A 19341-nucleotide genomic window follows, 5' to 3' on the forward strand; every position below is an offset into this window, starting at 1 on the left:
CCGAGCGCGAGTACACTTGGGAACCCCAGCCGGAACCTTTACATTTCCCATCGGCCTTGCCTCCCCATTTCAGACCGTCACTGACCGATCCGTCAGCTTGAACTGCAGGGTAAGGATGGCAGCCGTAGGAGATATCCAGTTGCGGCTTGAACTTGATCGCGGCCTTCTCGGAAGCGTTGGTAGGCGCAAGTTGAGCGAACGGCTTGACTTGGTCGTGGTTGATCCAGTTGACCTTGGCTTGCACGGCAGCGAGACAACCAACGGCGGCGAGGAGGACGGCACGAAAGTGCATTGTTGCGACCGTGGAGTGGAAGTTGACTTGAGCCCAACGCGGAATATTGAAGAGTGAGCGCTTTACTGGCTGAAGACTCAGCTTTGCGTTCCCGCATTAGATACAGTAGCTATAGTTCCAGTTTTCATGATGAAAGGCAAGATGTGCCGCAGTCAACACTATAATAGCTGGCTGGAGGCATAATAGACTCTGTTATGCCTCTAGCCAGCTGGGAACGTTCCAAAGCTTTGGACATAGTACGGTGTATGGAACCAAGTACAGTCTTTTGCCTGTATAAAGAACACCTGATATATATTCAAAGCCCAAGATCATCGGACTATACAGGCAAAATGCTTGAGCCTCGAAAACAGCAAAAAACTAAATTATGTTAATTGAGAATGAAGCTGATATCAGCCTACTAAGCAGACCGGTGTCGATGTCCTCGGTTTGCGGTCTGTGATTGGCGGAATCGTTGTAGATACCATCTAATTGGCGGAATCCCAAGTTGAACCCTTCTTGTAGCAGTGCAAGTGGCTACAACTTCAGTAACATCAGAAACAGAAGGTTATCAGCTTCTACCTGTTCTTTATTCAGGCAAAAGACTGTAACGGTAACAAAGCTAGAGAAGCGAAGTATGAAGTTGATTACTTAACTTTAGTGACTGGGATGTAAGCTAGAAGTAATACATGTACATTTACGTGTTCTGCACGTTCCCATAACTTCAAGAAAGTGACTATATAGCCCGTCTGAGTTAACCTACCCCTGCCGATCATTTGATCCTATCCGATGCGCTGCATCCGTAAGTCGTATACCGTGTATACCGTTGGTTGCGTCTGGCAGCCACAAAATTTTGAGCGGACGGGAAAGAAGGCTTCGCGAAGGGGGGGGGGGGGGGGGGGGGGGGGGGGGGGGGGGGGGGGGGGGGGGGGGGGGGGGGGATGGATCTCCGCGTGCGGTCCGCTCAGAAGCGGCCACTGGACGGGTCTACACCGGGCGATGTGGATGTCAGCGAGAGCAGCGCTTCGGAGGCCTCCGAGGACGACGCCTGCGGTCCCCCCACCGCCGAGAGTGCTGCCGAGTCAGTAGAAGGAGTGTCTTCACAGACGTTGAGTGTTTCGGACGTGCAGGAATCTACTAGCAGCACCAGTGAGGGAGGTGGTGTCCGCTCTGTATTGGTTTTACCGCCAAACACGCTGCAGTTAGCGTCATGGGAGGCGTTTGATGAATATTTGGCTGCGTATCAAGCGCAGACCCTGCAGGTATGGTGTGAGTTCAACGGTTAATCTACGTATGCTTGCTGTGGCTTATTAATCTACGCTTGTAATAGATCTTCAGAGCTCGTTCAAATACGACCGTCGCGCAGCGCAATGCAAGGATCGACAAGTCCAAATCTACGGCGGATAAAATACCGTCTTCGTGGGTGCAGTACTCGAGAACATTCGTGTGCACCCACGCCGGCAAGTTCAAGTCTCGAGCTACATCCAAGAGGCCACGGCAAGAAACGCGGGCAAAGGACTGCCGAGCACAGGTATGAATTTCTTCCAGTCGGGTTGGATCGGGGTCAGTCGGGTATTTATTGCGGTTCTAACAGAGATTGATATTCTACAGATAAATGCATGCGTCCAGACTGTCGACGCGAGAGAATAAGACGTTTGCAGTTCGCCTGACCCGTTGCCAATTGGAGCACAACCATGGACTTACATCTCAGTCCTACAGATCCCATCCAGCCAACCGCGTCGTGCTTGATGATACCACGATGCAGACCGTTGATACGCGTCGAAAGAATGGCGTCAAGAATCCAAGATTCTTCAGCACATAAAGGATCATTCCAATAGCAATCCTACTCGGAAGGACGTTCACAATCTTGTTCGCAAGTTAAAGGATTGTGAAGAACGAAACGGCTCGACCACCAGTGACAAGCGCTTGAAGAAGTGGATGAAGCAATTTGGTGACATGACAGGAAATATTGGCCGCGTTTTTCTTGATGATGTGGGGAACAAGGTAAAACCTCCCCTTTAACCATGTTTTAATGCCCGTTTGGTTTAACTTTCGTTTATTGCTTATGGTTACTGCATTCACAGAAAGTTGCGACCTGTATCACACTCCAGACCAAGCACATGCGACTTCTATATGAACAGTTTCCTGAGGTGTCGCTGATCGATGCTTCGCACGGCACAAACCGGTCCAAGTACAAGGTGTTCTCGTTCATGACCCATGACACGTTTGGCAAAGGACAGTTTGTGCAACACGCACTTCTTCAGAATGAACGATATGAAACTCTGTTGACCGCCATTGAAGAGTTCAAAGCCAATAATCCCGCGTGGTCCAGACTTCGGTGTGTACTCGTGGACAAGGACTTCACTCAACTGTCAGTGTTGGAAGCCGCGTTTCCTGATGTGACGATTCTCTTGTGCCAATTTCACGTTTTGAAGTATCTCCGAGAATAAATTGCTTCTGCTGACTACGGGTTTTCTAAGGCTCAAAAAGAGAAATTCGGTGGCATTATGAGCTTGCTCGTGTATGCCAAAACGGAAGCTGAGTTTGACAAGCACTTCCAGTACATGGTGCATTTCGCCTCTATAGGATTCTCTGCCGCTTCTTCTAGTGGACTGCTAGTGTCTAAACGTGAATATGGTGCAGTCGGGAGCGAGTCTGGTGCAGTCGGGAGCGAGTCTGGTGAGAGTCGGGAGCGAGTCTGGTGAGAGTCGCTGCGGGTCTGCAAAACAGAAGTAAGGGTTTGCATTTGGAAGGAGTACTCGTAAGACATTTGACTACAATATTACTGGATCATCTGTCATTCAATAGATCGTAGTTGGGTGTTACCGAGCGTCACTTATCGCTTAGCTCACCACGTATTTCGCATCCGAATATACGTATACATGCATTGCGTTTCACACGAATGCTGGACTGAATCTTTTTTTTAGTCGGGCAGTGTCGGGTATCGGTCGGGCGTTGTCGGGCACCTCAAGCCTTTCTCTTCCACCCCAGTCCGGCTATATAGCCACTGCCTAACTTCAAAGATATTGGTCGCCTGCATTTGTGCCATAGACAAAATGAAAGAGGAGCTCCTGGTCAATGCATACATTGAATTCACACGTCCATTTCTAGTTTGGAAACGCTGATCAGCCAAAGTCAACGCTCGACCAAGAGCCACGGCATAATCGTTCCGTCGAAATTGTCCCAAAACGGAATAAACACAATGTATTCAGGTGCCACGTGCATTTGCCACACTAGTTACGTGTGTATTACAGTAGGAGACCGTTTCCAACCGAAGCGAACCGGAGGTCTGCACAGCCTTGCCTCTCATACTGGTCACCCTCCGATGGAAGTAAAGGATGAGTAGCGGGTTTAATAGACCCCTATGGGAGTTCACGAATGTTCAACCCATTTTGGAAGAACACTGGTCACCACATTTTATTGCAGTTCAAGGCGAATTAGAAGGCAAACGCGTGATTGTATGTAACCTTTACGCACCGCATAGGTACGCTCCCAGAGAGGCCTTTTTAAGCTTACGCTTTCGAGCTCGAATTTGGTCTCTATTCTTGTCGTCGTGGCTCTTTTGATACGACAAGCGAGCGTCGCGTGTGCGCTGGTAGTAGCGCTTCTGTGCTGCCTTAATTCGTTCGTTGTTAGCGAGGTATTGTTCAGGTGAGTACGTCATCTTAGTATATTACTAACTTTATATTTATCACGATCGATCAACAAATACTTGGTAATTGAGAAGTTGAAGACACCATGGTTCCATTAAATTATTCCTCTTTCCTCTTCCTCTGTTTTTCTTTGTGCTCTGTGAGGGTTGTTGTTGTTGAGGTTGTCGCTGAGCTTCAGTAGCAGGAAGCAGCGAAGTGTGCTCGGTCAATTCTTGATGCTGCGCTTCAGCAGCAAAAGTCAGGTCGGTCATTTCTTGTCGCTGGGCTTGTAACGGTGCCTCGTCCTTCGCTTCCTCGATCATGTTGTCAAGCTTCGATTTCCAATGTTGCGAATATGGCAGAATCGCCCCCACCGCAATGTCAACACCAATCATCTGACATACGATAAGCGAGCGGCCAGGAAGTGTTAAACATCCTTTTTTGTCGGTTGGATTCTCTCCGAAGGCCAAAACAATGATTGTAATGACCGCCAATATGACAGGTACGAAGCATTGAGCGTTGATGATCCACCGTCTGTATCCTGCTCTACACAAGAAAATTAGCAGCAACATATTCAAACAATTAGGGGCGAGAATACGTACGCTTATATTTCAGCGCTCTGGAAGCAGTTCCACCAATGTCAACGCGAACATGACCCGGAACCACCACCAGCACGTGAACTTGGCCCTCACCCGGTTGAAAATTATCGCCAAAGTGCTTGGGGTTCTTGATCCACAGCGTGGGATCCATCTACACGCAGCCTTGCGGGTGTCCACGTTCATCGAGCGCCACAGCTGCCGCGCCAGCCCCATCGAGCCACGCGCCGCGGCCTTCGTCATTCTTCGCCAGAAAGAGCTGCAGGTCCTTGGCGTCACACTTGATAGTCGAAGTGTTCTTCCCCTTGACCACATCCTTCAACTTGCTCACCTTCGCACTATCATCGATCTTCACGCCAAACACGCCGGCGTTACCCACAAGTGCACAGGTCAGCGCCACAAGCACCATCTTTCTACGAGCCGGCAGGTTGAAGAAGGGAGGGAGAATTTCTGGCGTACTTAAGCGGACGTTGTATGCACATTGAGGTTTCATTCTGTTGCTTTCTGCTGTCATCCTCCACTCAAGTTCCCTCAAGAGTCTGGCCGTTGTTGCTTCAAGTTGGCTGATCGACACCAAAGTTTTGTTCTCTTCTTGTACAGACCCGCGGTGTTGCAGCCAGCGCCAAGTTGGAGTGCGATATGTAATCGGGAACACAGCACTTATTGTCGCGGCCCAAAAACGGCTACACTACTCTAACCGAGTAGCGAGCAATGAAGGCTGGACGGGACTCATGGATGCCTCATGGAATGGTTACTCAGGTGTGAGTTCATTGCTGTTAGAGACCGGATCAGCCAGTAGTTTCCAGCATCCAAACCGTATGGAAAAGCAAAAAAAATCCGTCTTTTTAGACAGTTACCTTAGGGTACATAGGAATTGTTTTTTTGATGCTGCGAATTATCGCCTTTGTCGGTAGTGGCGTTCCACACAGCAATAGTGGCATGAATAGCACGAATGCGTTTTTCTTTTGCCGTGCCTCCAGTAGCTTTAGCGGTATTTCTTAGCTTCGCTTTTTAGTGGCCCCATGACACCAGCGCTAAGCGGTTGGCACAACGGTGAGCTGTTCAGTGGCAACCTCACACCCGGATATGCGTCATGCTGACCTCCCACACCTCGGGAACTGGGTGGCTCATGAGCATGGCCTTCCTGGACCCGGGGAACCTCGAGGCGGACCTGCAGAGCGGCGCCTACACGCGCTACCAGCTGCTCTACTTGGTTCTAGTCAGCACGTCCTTGGGAGGGTGCTGGCCGCCCGCCTGGGGGCCACCACCGGCCGCCACTTGGCCCAGTTGTGCCGCTCCGTACCCTGTAGCCGTCACGTGCTCGACGCGCTTCATTGCGCAACTGACCTCAAATTACTGTGTCGGCAAAGGAGTTTAGCTTCACACCACTCATTATCTTTAACTTTCTGATTGGCTCTAAAATAATTCATTTAAGCATTTCATTGGATAAAAATGGGGTTAGATTTTGTATGGGGATCGAATGGGGATCTGTCTCACCCGGATTTTAGTGTCGCCCGGATTTATCCGTCGTTGTCTGTAGATCAGGTACAAAACGATCACCTAGATCGTACTTATTCGTATTGATAGTGTAATATGGATGGCATTATGTATAAAAGGGCCAGGAACTGGGCGAAACCTGGACTCGGGAACTGTTGCACTGGTTTAATGCAGCCGCAGCACAGCAGTGTACAGTGTAGCATCAGCACGTGTCCAATTCATTTTCTATTTACCAGCAATACACTTCCTCGAGCCTCGCCGACCTGAAGATCTTCCACCACACTCCCAAGTCCGAAGCCATGAAGCTCACCATTGTGGCCGTGCTCGCCTCGCTCCTGATTGTCGAAATCTCTGCCGACGATGGTTTTGACTGCGCAAGAGTTCCCTACATTACTTGCACCCTTAATCCGCTCCCGCTAATCTGTGCAGTAACGGTGTTACCTACGACAATATATGCGAGTTCAACTAGGCCAACTGCGACAATAAGCGCTGCACATGGGGACGTGCCGCAGGGACGAAGGTGGTCGCCGTCTAAGAGATGTTCAGGCTTGACATGTCGGATTTGGGGTTGTGCCAAGCTGCTGGGGTCAAGGGGTCAAACTGGGAGGCGTTCTATCGGGGTCTTCCTCCTCTTGCTTAGTCGACTCCGCAGGGTGTTCCGTACGTATAGAGAAGTATTAACCTGCGATAAAATAACTGTTAGCAGTATGTTAGCTGAATTAGCACGATCTCCCACTCAAAAATTAGACAATGGGCCAAGTGGCCGTTCCCTTTTGGCTGTTCGCTGTTGTACATTGCCTTTACAGTCTTTATGGGTGACACGCTCCGCGTCTTCGAGTAAAGTCACCAGCTCCTCGCTCCTATCAGGCTGGCGGTACTCATTCGCCATGACTAACAGCTACTTTCAGAAATGCAGATATCACGTTCCACACAACAGGAGGGGCGGTTTCTGACCGTAGAGACGTCAGTTAGGGAAAATTGTTACGCGTATTTTGCCGATAAGGACGAGTTACGTGGGCGTGCGGTGATGGAGAATTATGGAAACTCGTGCCCAGCTCGCAAAGACCTAAATTGGTGCCAATGTAATGCAACTCTTCTTCCTACAGTAGCGCCCTTCCTGAAGTGCAAAGTTTCGGCGATTATTGATCGCTCGTCCTGCTTTTTGTCTGGTAATGGAGGAGCAACTCAAGCAATCATATTCGAATTCACGTTCTGATGAGCGCTCACGAAATCGCCATCTACGTTTTCAAGTGGCTGACACTCACTACGACTATAATGATTGCAGCGTATTGGAGTGCCAGTTTTGGGACTCGTTACGGAGGTCTTCTTCAATTATTTTTTGTTTTCGTCAATGCCGATCACAGTGGTGCCATGAATACCTTACCATAGGTAAAAGCTAGGGGACCTGCGGTGCCCTGACCAGCAATATGTGCATGCTCGGATCAAACATCGCATGATTCATGCTAGCTGCACTCAGTTGGCCCTGAAGTATGTGTGTCGACGCAAAAACCCGGTATCATCACTATCTAACTGTTGCAGTGGCGCGTTTATCTGTTAGCACCAAGTAATCACCTCCAACCCCGCTATGAACTCGTTTCTCGAGGTCATTATTATGTCAGTCGAAACCCGTCCCACTGCACACAGTCACAAAAAATATCAGTATTAAGCGTAGCAAAATTGATCAGGCAAATGGCCAATATGATGTCCACATGGAGGGCCTGCACATAAATATTGATAATTTCGCGGGCTACGGGCGGGTTGCGGAGCTAAATCATAAAGGGCTTCATTCGTGCACTTTTGAGAACACTCGGGGTTGACATGACAGTCCGTGGGCTTCAGGGATAGGGGCAGGGATTCGTAGTAACGCAGATATCAGGGTAGTATAGTATATTGAATTTGCACTACATGTTCTAATATGTTATATTAAATATCACATCAGGATGACAAAATCCATAATATTATTATTATTGTATTAATAGGTATTGAAATTTCCCGTACTATTAAGTACGATTGTAACAATTCATGAATCGCAGGAGGCGCTACGTATCTTGGATCAAATAAGAGTCGAGCGACAGCGGCGCCAAAATGGTCGTCAAGTCCCTGCTGGTGATTACTTTGGGGCTAAGCACACATCTTACAAGGCCGTGGGTGAATGGCGGTGTCTGGACCACCCACGTGTACAGTGGTGCACCGCGTATTCGACACCGGTACATGCTAGTAACCTGTATGAACATATAAAGTAGATGTTTTACGCAAGAAGTGCCCATCCCCCTACCGAAAAACCAGGAAGGTGCCCGTGATGGTGTGCATGGGCATCAACGCTGACGGCAGCGAGAAGCTGCCCCTGCACTTCGTGGGCAAGGCCAAGGAACCTAGACCGTTCAAGAACCACGGCGTCTACAAGGAGACGTGGGCAACCTACACTAACACCCCCAAGGCGTGGATGAACCGCCAAGTTCTGCGAGTGGCTCTCCGACTCTGATCCACCCAGTAATAGTAGTGGCGCGATTTCTATTGATTAAGTTTCCTTTAAATCAGTGAAACTCGTCTTATTACAATGTGTCCGTTCTTTGTTGCCCCCAGCAAAGGTAATGGACTCCTCGCATCGTCCTCCTGGCGAGGACCTGGAGTCCGGTGCGGCCCACGCGCGACGACCTTCAGCTGCAGCTCGCGCTGCTCAAGCCAAGCCCCCCGTGTGGCACTACGCAGTGCCTCTGCTCCTGCTAGTGGCGACGGTCTACTCGTTCTCCCATGTCGAAAACACAGGGGGCGGCGGTGTCGAAAATGTGGCGGCTTTGTCAAAAAATCAAGAAGGGTCCATCAAGCCGCAACCTGGCAGTGTATATAAGGTCCACTCTGTCGAATTCGCGGTGCACCACTGTACTCGGGCTTTATGGTGCGTGTTGTCCGCCTTCTTCCAACTCAATCTTCGATGTCCAGCATATTACATTGGTCGATTTATTACTATCAAAATAATATCAGTTCAAATCTGTCGAGATTATATTATTAATAAGAATTCGTTTATTTTTTGGATATTATATCAATGGTATGTTTGTATTATATTACTATTGTTGATATATATTGCAGTTACTACGAACCCCTGGATAGGGGACCTAGATCTCATATTGACAGGAGCTCATTACTTAGGAGCATTTATAAAGTCCTATAGGTTAAATGCAGGTGGCCAGGGCACTGTAGCGATCCATGAGTGCAGGCAGCAGCTTACTACACGCCTACATATTCCAAGATACTGTGGTTGCAATCTCTTGCTAATGTTAGCGCTCCCTGATCATATCGATAGCAATAATGTAGGTATAGTACTCGGGAACTAAGTAACGGCTATGTCAGGGCTTCCTAACTCTCCAAACTCCATCGATAGGCTACTACTGTGGGTCAGTACTTCCGTGAGTGGGGCGGCGTCGAAGTAGAGTGCGAATTTGGCGTGTAGTAAGACTCTATTCAAACCGTAAATCTAGAACCAAATCTAACGCAGCGCTGTGTTTAATCGAAACAGCTTAGCAATGGTGATTCTTGTGCCGAGCATTCGAAAAATGAAGAGTAATGCTCTTTGTGTGAGTTTGAGTTTGAGTTGGATCGGTTGACTGCGACAGATTTCATCGGGCCTCTACAAGCTCGCAATGAGTCGTCTGCGAAACGCCGGGTCATCACCGGGTCGTGTTTGCACCATGTTGGTGCATCAGTCTCGCCCAAGCCTCCCACATGAAGACCACGGTGGTCTGACCACCCGTGGCAGTACCACTGGCACAGGCGGTGCATAATGCTCGAAGGGATTTACCGCGTGAAGACCGCCAGACAAATATATGTAAGAAAAAAAACTACATGTAGTAAAGAGATCGATCCGGTTCAAGCATTCCAGCTTTTCGTCCAAGCGCTCTACACGAATCGCCTAGGATCTTTCACTCAACGAGCGGTAAGTGCACGAGCTGCTTGTGATCAAGAAGGAGTTGATGGACAGGAAAACGGTGCTTGTGTGCCACGGCATTGCAGTGGCACAAGCACCGTTTTCCTGCCCACTTCCTCTGCCGCAGCTCATCGTGGCGGTCACGCACAAGTGATTTCATGTTATCAACCGAGGCAATCACGGGGGGTCACGTACTATAGCACCACTTGCGTATTATGCTCCTACCTAATTCAAACCATCGCGGTCGTAGCTCAAATGAAGAGCCCTCCCGGTTTACGCGACAGCGATCTAGTAATGTACTGTGCAATCATAGAGTATTGCTGTTTTGATCTTACATTTTGCCGTATTGAACTTGGGAGTTGTAGTTTTGAAGTTGAAATTGTGTAGATGTAGCCATCTATGACGTGTATGCATCACAGGCTGGCGTGGACCACACTGGTGGCGAGTCGTCGCCGCTGTTCGTGCTGCCGGTGCATCGTGCTCTATCAAATTCAACTGGATGAAGACCGCCAGCCTTGCAAAGACGTGTACAAACCTGTGGTCCGCCTCAGTCATTTCCGCTCTTGCAACCAAGAGCGCACAACTCCAATTGCCTAAGAATTTGACGATGAGCGCCTACGCTGTTGCCGTCACGGTGTCCAAGGTCGTCACGATCATCACCACCATCATGATGCGGATCTCGCTGCTCCCCGACTGGAATCGGTGGCGCAAGAACCGCAGCACGGGGGACATGTCCGTGTTGCCGTCAGTTCTCATCTTCACGAATTCGTATGCGGTGCTGTTCTACGCCTACGCTATCGACGACTTCATTCCTCTCTTCGCGACGTCGGTGCTTGGCGTGGTGGTGGGGATTTTTCTCGGCTACTGTTTTTATCTCTGGGCTGTGGACCAGCACGAGGTCATGAGGATCTTCGTGATCTTCTTCTTCGTGTGTCTGGTGATCACGATCTACGCTGTTCTCGCCATTTGTGGGGTCACGGGGCAGTCGCACTCGTCCACCGTGACGGCGTTGGGCTTCATCATGATAGGCTGCACGTCATGCATGTACGCGTCGCCGATGGCCACGATCGTCCACGTCGTCCGAACCAAGACAGCGACGTCGATGCCTTTCACGATGGGCGTCGTGAACGTGCTGAATAGTTTTTGCTGGGGCGTGTACGGCGGCCTTATCCACAACAACTTTTTGCTGATCCCTAACATCATCGGAGTGACACTAAGCTCCACGCAGATGCTCGTCACCTACATCTACAGATCCAAGGGGCCTGCAGACGAACAGTTGGTCGCGACGTCGAACGAGGACCTTAACGATGTAGTTGACGTTGACGTCGTCGTCGTTCAGCCCAACGTAGACGAAAAGGGCTCTGCGTTCGTGGCATTACGGTCTCCTTGCGGCGAAGACGCCAAGGCATGGCAAACCTTGGGGAGAAGTAGCAGACAACAGTAAACTCACTTCTAATCGAGACCAAATGATACAATGCGTTGATATGGTGTCGAGAGAATGCAAATATCGTGCGTAGCCAAGGCTGCCTGTCAGTCCCTGACACACAAGACACAGTTACTGCCCTGAGTATCCACCCCACGTATATTGAGTAAGGAGCTTTGGAGAACAGTGTAGTCCTGCTGACTCAAGAGAGCTTTGCAGGTCTGCGAAACTCTGATAGCCCGAGCACATGCTGCGGTGCGTCGTGCTCTATCAAATTCAAGTGAGTGAAGACCGCCAGCCTTGCAAAGACGTGTACAAACCTGTGGTCCGTCTCAGTCATTTCCGCTCTTGCAACCAAGAGCGCACAACTCCAATTGCCTAAGAGTTTGACGATGAGTGCCTACGCTGTTGCCGTCACGGTGTCCAAGGTCGTCACGATCATCACCACCATCATGATGCGGATCTCGCTGCTCCCCGACTGGAATCGGTGGCGCAAGAACCGCAGCACGGGGGACATGTCCGTGTTGCCGTCAGTTCTCATCTTCACGAATTCGTATGCGGTGCTGTTCTACGCCTACGCTATCGACGACTTCATTCCTCTCTTCGCGACATCGGTGCTTGGCGTGGTGGTGGGGATTTTTCTCGGCTACTGTTTTTATCTCTGGGCTGTGGACCAGCACGAGGTCATGAGGGTCTTCGTGATCTTCTTCTTCGTGTGTCTGGTGATCACGATCTACGCTGTTCTCGCCATTTGTGGGATCACGGGGCAGTCGAACTCCTCGGTCGGGACGTCGCTAGGATTCATCACTATTGGAACCACGACGCTGATGTACGCGTCGCCGATGGCAACGATCGTGAGGGTGATTCGGACGAAAACGGCTTCATCGATGCCGTTTACGATGGGCGTCGTGAACGTGCTGAATAGTTTTTGCTGGGGCGTCTACGGTGGCCTAGTTCACAACATGTTTCTGCTGGCGCCGAACATCGTCGGAGTTTCTTTGAGCGCCACGCAGATGATGGTCACGTACATCTACAGGAGCAAGGAGCCGAGACAGGACCAGATCACCTCCACATCTAGTGAAGATATTCGTGATATGGTCGATCTTGTGGTTGTTCAACAAGACCACGAAAATGATCACGATATCGTAGACGTTCTAGACTGTCAGAAGAACCCAAGTTTTGTGGCAATGCGTTCTCCATGCAACCGAGACTCGAAGTCATGGGAAGGGCTGAAACCAAATGGCAGGCAGGAGTGAACATTATCGTAGAAATCTAGATGAATGAACTTATGTCATCGTTGTATTACTTCGAAGCGCTTCAAATTCACTGGGGATTGTTTTACAAATAAATGGTGAATATAAAAATGGTCTATCTCTTCTTCCACCGCCGCGTAGTGCCCACTCAACAAATAATTACTACGCCCATGCCCTTAGTCACAAACTAGGGTTCCGTGCGTACTGCTTCGCGTTGTTGTTTTACGCGTACGTGATCGACGACAGGTGCCTCAATTCGCGACGTCGGTGCTCGGGGTCGTTGTGGGAGGGCTCCTCGCCTACTTCTTCTACCGCTGAACAGACGATCAGCGTGTAGTGCTCCGGGCGTTTGCCGTAACCTTCGCTGTGTGTGTATTGGTGACGACGTACAGCGTTCTCGCGCTGACTGGGGTCACCAGTCAATCGAACTTGTCCATCAGTACGACACTGGGCTTCATCACAATCGGAACGACGATCGGGTTGTACGTATCTCCAATAGCCACAGTCGCCAGTACTCCGAACGAAGACTTCGTCGTAGATGCCCTTCACCATGGACGTCGTGAACGTCGTCAACACGATCTGCTGGATCATGAACAAGCAATCACAATAAGTAAACCTCAATAACCACCCAGGTAGATCATTTCTCGAATGGTACAGAATGCCATGCAATGCCATGATGCGCTGGAGGGCGACGCAGTGCACGTACGTCGCCTTGTCGAAGCTGTCCCGCGAGACCTGCACCAACATAGATGGGGCGAAGTGCGACCAATCATGCCGGACGAAGCAGCCTGACCTGAGCTCTAGCGTGTTGCGATTGACAAGTCTCACTTCCGGTCGAGCGTCCTAGAGCTCACATCTCCACTTGTTAGAGACCAGAATTCAATAGAGTACATCCAACGATCATGAGCGGGAGCGACTCGGCCATCTTGGCTTTCAAGATCATCACCATCGTCACCACCATTTTCATGCGGATTTCGCTGCTTCCGGACTTCCAGCGAATGCGGAAGATGAAGAGCACAGGCGACATGTCTGTGTTGCCCTGCGTGTTGCTGTACGCCAACTGTTACCTGCTGTGCTGGTATAGCTACGCCGTGGACAACATCATCCCGCTATTCCTGACGGCGGCACTTGGTGTCATCTGCGGAGCCATCTTCTCCGTCTTCTTCTATCGCTGGACGGCGCACAAGCGCGACGTCATGAGGATATTTGTCATCTCGGGGGTTGTTATGCTGTTCGAGACGATCTACGGTCTCATTGCCCTGCTGGGGTGGACAGGTCAGAGTCGATCCTCCACCGGCACAACGCTGGGTGTCCTCGTGATTGTCTCGTCCGTTGGGCTGTACGCGTCACCCATGGCCACTATCCGACATGTCATCCAGACGAAGACGTCGTCCTCCATGCCGTTCACTATGGGTGTCGTGAACGTCATCAACAGCGTGTGCTGGGTCGTGTACGCCGTCCTCGTGGACGACGTTTTCATCCTGGTCCCCAACGCCTCCGGCGCATTGCTAGGCTCGATCCAGCTCATTCTCACGTTTATTTATCCGCGCAAGGTTCTGTCCGACGGCCAGATCATTTCCGCAGTCATCAGCGATCCTCGTGCGGGATCCATCAATTCTGCTTGTGGAGAACAGGCGTCACTCTCGGTTGTGATCAACTCTCCAGCTCATGAAGTGCGAGAGAATAGGAAGAGCGGCGCTGTTGACAGCTCGAACTTCGTAGCTATGAGGTCTCCGGGAGCATAAGGTAGTGCCGAGGAATTAGAGTAGATCTACAAAATGAACAAAACGTGGTTAGTAAATGTCACTTCGTCATGCCTACATGCATGTACCTACATCCTGCTTTGGGAACAGATACATGCAGCTCTGGGAGTCGCAGATCGGACCAGTGTTTGGCCTGAAGCTATCCTTCCTTCCTCTCAATTTCAGTCATGCTACCATTTCCCAGTTGAATCGCGTACCATCACCCGCAAAACTGGTCAAGTGGGTTTGCTGAGCTTATATTTCATTTCGATGGCTCTACTCTCGAGCTCACCTGGAATCTATGCCCCCTCAATGGGACAGGCTTCGTCCTACGCGGAATCGTGCGAGGCTCCTTTGTTTCATCCGCTACGTGGTCAGCTCCTCGGTCTCTGGTGGCGTGAGGTAGAAGGACGAGTTGATTTCAGCCAGCACCGTGCGCTCTCCTGTGGCTTGGTAGTCGCGGTGGAGCCAGTCCATGAGGTAGTAGTTATACCGCTTAGCGAAGACGATGACCTTCTCACGGTGGATCATACGCGGATAGAAGCGGAAAAACCACTGCAGGATCTCCACGTGCTCGTTGCGACTCGCGTTCACCGCTGCATCCATCGTGCAGCCCTCCGAACGCTTGGTGTGTAGGAAAAGCAGCACCTCAAAGTAACCACCAGCGGCAGCTTTGTCCATAGCGGCGGTCGTACTGCCCTCCGAGCGATTCTTGTGCAGCCACTTGAGCGTGTCGAGCTTTCCATGGCCAGCTGCTCCATCCATAGCAGCTTCAGTGCAGCCTTCCGATCGGTTAGTGTGTAGCCACTTGACGATGCGGAGATGGCCACCAGCAGCAGCTCCATCCATAGCTCGTACTGTGCATCCTTCGATGCGGCTGTCGTGCAGCCATTTCACAACCTCGATGTGTCCGTTAGCCGCAGCCTCGTCCATAGCTGCAACGGTACAGCCCTCGGATCGATGTGAGTGCAACCACTGCAGCATCCCCAAATGCCCAGCGGCCGCTGCTCCATCCATGGCTCGCTCAGTGCAGCCCTCGTCACGATTTCGATGCAAAAACTTCACTACGTCCATGTGGTTGGCACGAGCTGCGCCATCCATCGCGTTCGTGGTGCATCCGCCGCCCTTCCCTTTGTTACTGGACCTCGAGCTCGCACTGCTGTTGCTCCCCACGCTGAACGAGCTCCTCACACTCTCGCTCTTCGGTCGGTATTTGTGGAGCCACATCACCGTGTGCAAATGCCCGTTGGCAGCGGCATCATCCATAGCTCCCGTCGTGCACGCTTCCTTCCGATTAGCGTGCAACCACTGCACAACACCTAGATGTCCGTTCCTGGCAGCTCCATCCATCGCGTCCGTCGTGCAGCCTTCGTTTCTGTGCGCGTGGAGCCACTTGACGACCTCGAGATGGCCATTCATCGCCGCTTCGTCCATCGCGACGTGCGTGCACGCGTACTCCTTGCCCTTGCGGTGCAGCCACTTGACCACGTCGAGGTGTCCATTAGCTGCTGCGGCGTTCATCGCGCGCGGCGTGGCGATGCCCACGCCCGACTTGTGCAGCCACTTGACGACCTTGAGGTGTCCTCCCGCCGCCGCGTCCTCCACGGGGACTCCCTGGTGCTTGCAGAGCGAGTGCTTGTCCATCCACTTGAGCATGTCCAGGAACCCTCCCTGCGCGGCCTTCGCCGCCGCGGAGGCCGACGCCTCGTGCCGCACTTGATGCAGCCATTGCACGAGCTCGAGGTTCCCATTGGCGGCCGCCAAGTTCATGGCGCGCAGTTTGGTGGGCGGCCGGGTGTTCTCCTGCAGCCAGCGTGCGACCTCGGCGTGGTTGCCCTCCACGGCGTAGCGCAGCTCGTTGGCGCCCCAGAAAACATGGTCGTGGTGCTGCTTGAGCCAGCGCAGCACCTCGAGCTGCCCGTTCCTGGCGGCCTGCTCCACGGCGCGCGTGACGAGTCCTCCCGGCTGGAAAGCGAGCAGCCAGCGGATCATGCCCAGGTCTCCGCGGGCCGCCGCGTGCTGCATGGCGCCCGAGAACTGCGCCTGCTTGTAGAAGGCGTCCAGCGCGCCCATGCCGCCCGAGATGCCGCGCAGCAGCCGCATGGAACCGAAGGCCGCCGCGCGCGTCAGCGTGCAGCTGGGCGAGCAGTCCAGGAACGCCTCCACGGCCTCCCACACGTGCGGCAGCGCCGCCATGTCCGGGTGCGAGCGTCGCACCACGCGCACGCAGGCCAGCGGCCCGAGCCACGTGCCGCCGAGCGGCCGGAACTCTCCATCTTCTTCTTCATCTTCTTCTCCATTTTCTTCTTCTACTATTTCTTCTTCTTCTTGTAATATTTCTACTTCTTCTTCTTCTTCTTGTACCTGCTCTTCAAGGCCAAGAGCCTCTTGATCCTGCTGCGTCTGTTCCTGCTGCTGCAGCGCGGGGCCCATGAAGGCGCGCGCGTGGCGGGAGGTCTCCCAAGGCGCCCAGATCTCCATTCGCGCCGTCGGTTCCAGAAGTGGCGGTGCTACGAGTCAGAAAGAAGGCGCGCGGCTGGCCACCTGATCAACGGGAAGCGGCCGAAGGGAAGGGAGGCGAAGGCCAGCGAGGGCGAGAGTGCAGCAGAGCAGAGCGCAGGGCGTTGCGGACGACATGCCGGCAAGGGAGGCCAGATAGCTACGGACAGTGGAACGCTGATTAATCCTGTGTCGGAAGATGCGCCTACGGTACGGCCTGCATGCGTTAGCGCAGGGTGACATGATATACATACAGTTTGTATGCAACAAGATGGACGAGAATTGATACCTGAGATAACCGATCGGAAACGTTTGCCCCGGAGCTGGCACGCAGATTGTCCTCCAGAGAGCGACAGGTTGAGCCCCAGGGGCCCAGTGCCGAGTGCATCGATCTCCACACCGAAACCAGTGCCGCGAGATGGTTAGTTGGTCCCACGCCCTTGCTCGACTGTTCGGGTGTGGAGCTCTCGAGAGCCCGCGGTGGTCAGATGTAGTCTGCTCGCCTTGCACGCAGCGCAGGATGGACTGCGATCGACGGCGCAGTGCGTATGCGGCAGCGCTGTTCTTGGGATCGCCGCACAGGACCAATCAAGCATTGCCATGGAGCGGTGTCCGTGTGTGTCGACGGGCATGTCGCTGCTGAGCATTTTGCTACAACAGGCGTGGCCTTGCTGCAGGAATCTGAAACCGCACTTTTCCGCGCAACCTCGGGACTTTGATCTCTTAAACAGCTAGGAAGCTGGTACGAATCGATACCTTTTGATCTCACGAATGCACTGGTAGTGATCTCAGTTGCTGATTGAGATGGAATTGGCCCGTGAAAATTGTAATTTACGACCAATTCGTGGTAAATTTCAGACTTCTATTTTTGTACTGCAAGTTATTTATTCCGTTACATTAATTCATATATTTTGGTAAGGATCGTCTCGCAATTTAGCAAGGCAAGTTCCAACCATCAAATTCGTTGATAGACCCTAGTAGCAGGGCATTCGTGTCCGCGCAACTATGATGATGAAAGCTTGATCGCTTGTTGTAAGCGGACTGCAAGCACTCTATGATCTTTAAACTCGTATTCCTGTCAGTAGTCTATGCCAAATATCATTCCATTGTTTCTATATTAAAAAAACGAATTTATCGATTGCACGGAACAAAATGTTCCCTTTCCGAGGCGACACATTGTTAAAAGTCAGTAAGGCGCACCTCCTGACCAGTGCATGTGGTATCAACGTACAGTGCTACTCTACTATACTGTACAAAACAAGTTGAAGCTTGAGGTGGGCTGTACAGTATCTGCAGGGGGGGCTACACTGAGTCAGTGTACACAGAAATCAGTTTATCCTGAAGTCGCCATGTAACAAAAACAAAATGCACACCCCACTCAAATGTATAAGCTCGTTACTACTCTCCATAATGAGCCAGCAAAGCTGGAGCCTACGCATTGCTGGTAGTATTTGGTGCCCGCTCTCATGTGAGAAGTAAACGCCTTATACCGCGATGCACTCTGATCTGGAGACAGAGGAAGGCAATTTAGTCGCGTCGGAGACGATGTTGCTGCTTCTGGTTCGGATTCTGCGGCATGTTAATGTGCGGCGACGTGTCCGTGCCGAAGAGGCCGAAATGCTTCTCGTACTCCGCACCCGTGTAGCTCACCGTCGTGTCGTACATCATGAACCAGTACGACTGGCCCTTGTCAGCAGCCCACCCGTAGACGTAGTCGTAGAAGTACTGGGTCAACGCTCCCACCGACGGAACGTTACCGGCGTAGCTCTCACCCGCGGTAGGCCAGCCCGTCTCGGTCAGATGCAATTTGTTGGGACCGAACTTGGACACCATCTGATCCCATTGCGCCTGCAGCTTCTGCACGGACGGCTGCGAACCCTGAGTGAAGAACGGGTAGATGTTGACGCCGATGTTGTCCACGGCGATCGCGAGCGTCCAGGCGCCGTCGGCGCTCAGCCACTCGTTGATGCGCTGCACCGAGCCGACGGGCGTTTTCCCCACGCAGCTACGCACGCGGTTGATGAAGCCGACGAGCTGGTTGGCCGAGTACTTGCCGAAGCCACCGTTGCGGAGGTCCTCGTTGCCGACGTAGACGGCCTCGACCGCCCACGGGTTCCGCGCGTAGCCGTCGCAGACGGCTCGGATCTCGGAGTCAATGCGGTTCGGGTCGTACAGCCCTACGCCCACGGCGACACGCAGTCCAGCGGCCGCCGCCATGTCGATGGCGTTCACACCACTCAACTGCGCCTCGTACGTGCGGATGCTGGAGAAGTACTGGGAGACTTGTTTCATGTCGTTGGCGAGGACGTCCCAGTTGACGGTGGGGTGGTGCCACGGCGCGTAGCAAACACCCGTGCTGAGTTTGTCGGCGTCGGCGGAGGTGGCAGCGACCGCGGCGGCAACGGCGAAGGTGGTGGCGAACTTCATGGAGACTGCTTTAGTAGCTGCAGAAAGCTGGAGTGGTTGGGAGGTCCTTGTGTTTGACAAGGAAAGTTGTAGAATGAAGTAA

General features: G+C 52.2%; 3 protein-coding genes across 4 annotated transcripts; 2 read left to right on the forward strand and 1 right to left on the reverse strand.

The window, feature by feature from the left end:
- Positions 1 to 1524: 1524 nt before the first annotated feature.
- On the forward strand, positions 1525 to 1918 carry IUM83_02133 (uncharacterized protein; the record flags this gene model as incomplete). The annotated part of the gene is made up of 3 exons (XM_067926031.1): positions 1525 to 1530; positions 1599 to 1799; positions 1880 to 1918. 3 exons carry the CDS (start codon positions 1525 to 1527, stop codon positions 1916 to 1918), a joined length of 246 nt encoding a protein of 81 aa, XP_067800608.1.
- Positions 1919 to 13493: 11575 nt separating this feature from the next.
- On the forward strand, positions 13494 to 14336 carry IUM83_02134 (Bidirectional sugar transporter SWEET1b; the record flags this gene model as incomplete). The annotated part of the gene is made up of 1 exon (XM_067926032.1): positions 13494 to 14336. The coding sequence occupies one exon, from the start codon at positions 13494 to 13496 to the stop codon at positions 14334 to 14336; it is 843 nt and encodes a 280-aa protein (XP_067800759.1).
- Positions 14337 to 14699: 363 nt separating this feature from the next.
- IUM83_02135 (uncharacterized protein) lies at positions 14700 to 16814 on the reverse strand (the record flags this gene model as incomplete). Of its 2 annotated transcripts, none has more annotated exons than XM_067926033.1 (2): positions 14700 to 14957; positions 15774 to 16814. In XM_067926033.1, 2 exons carry the CDS (start codon positions 16812 to 16814, stop codon positions 14700 to 14702), a joined length of 1299 nt encoding a protein of 432 aa, XP_067801128.1. The 2 variants fall into 2 exon arrangements, with proteins under 2 accessions (XP_067801128.1, XP_067801127.1); XM_067926034.1 differs by lacking the exon at positions 14700 to 14957 and adding an exon at positions 15653 to 15673.
- Between the last annotated feature and the right edge of the window lie 2527 nt (positions 16815 to 19341).

This window comes from Phytophthora cinnamomi (genome assembly GCF_018691715.1).
Source record: "Phytophthora cinnamomi strain GKB4 chromosome Unknown Contig0, whole genome shotgun sequence".
Lineage (NCBI taxonomy): Eukaryota > Oomycota > Peronosporomycetes > Peronosporales > Peronosporaceae > Phytophthora > Phytophthora cinnamomi.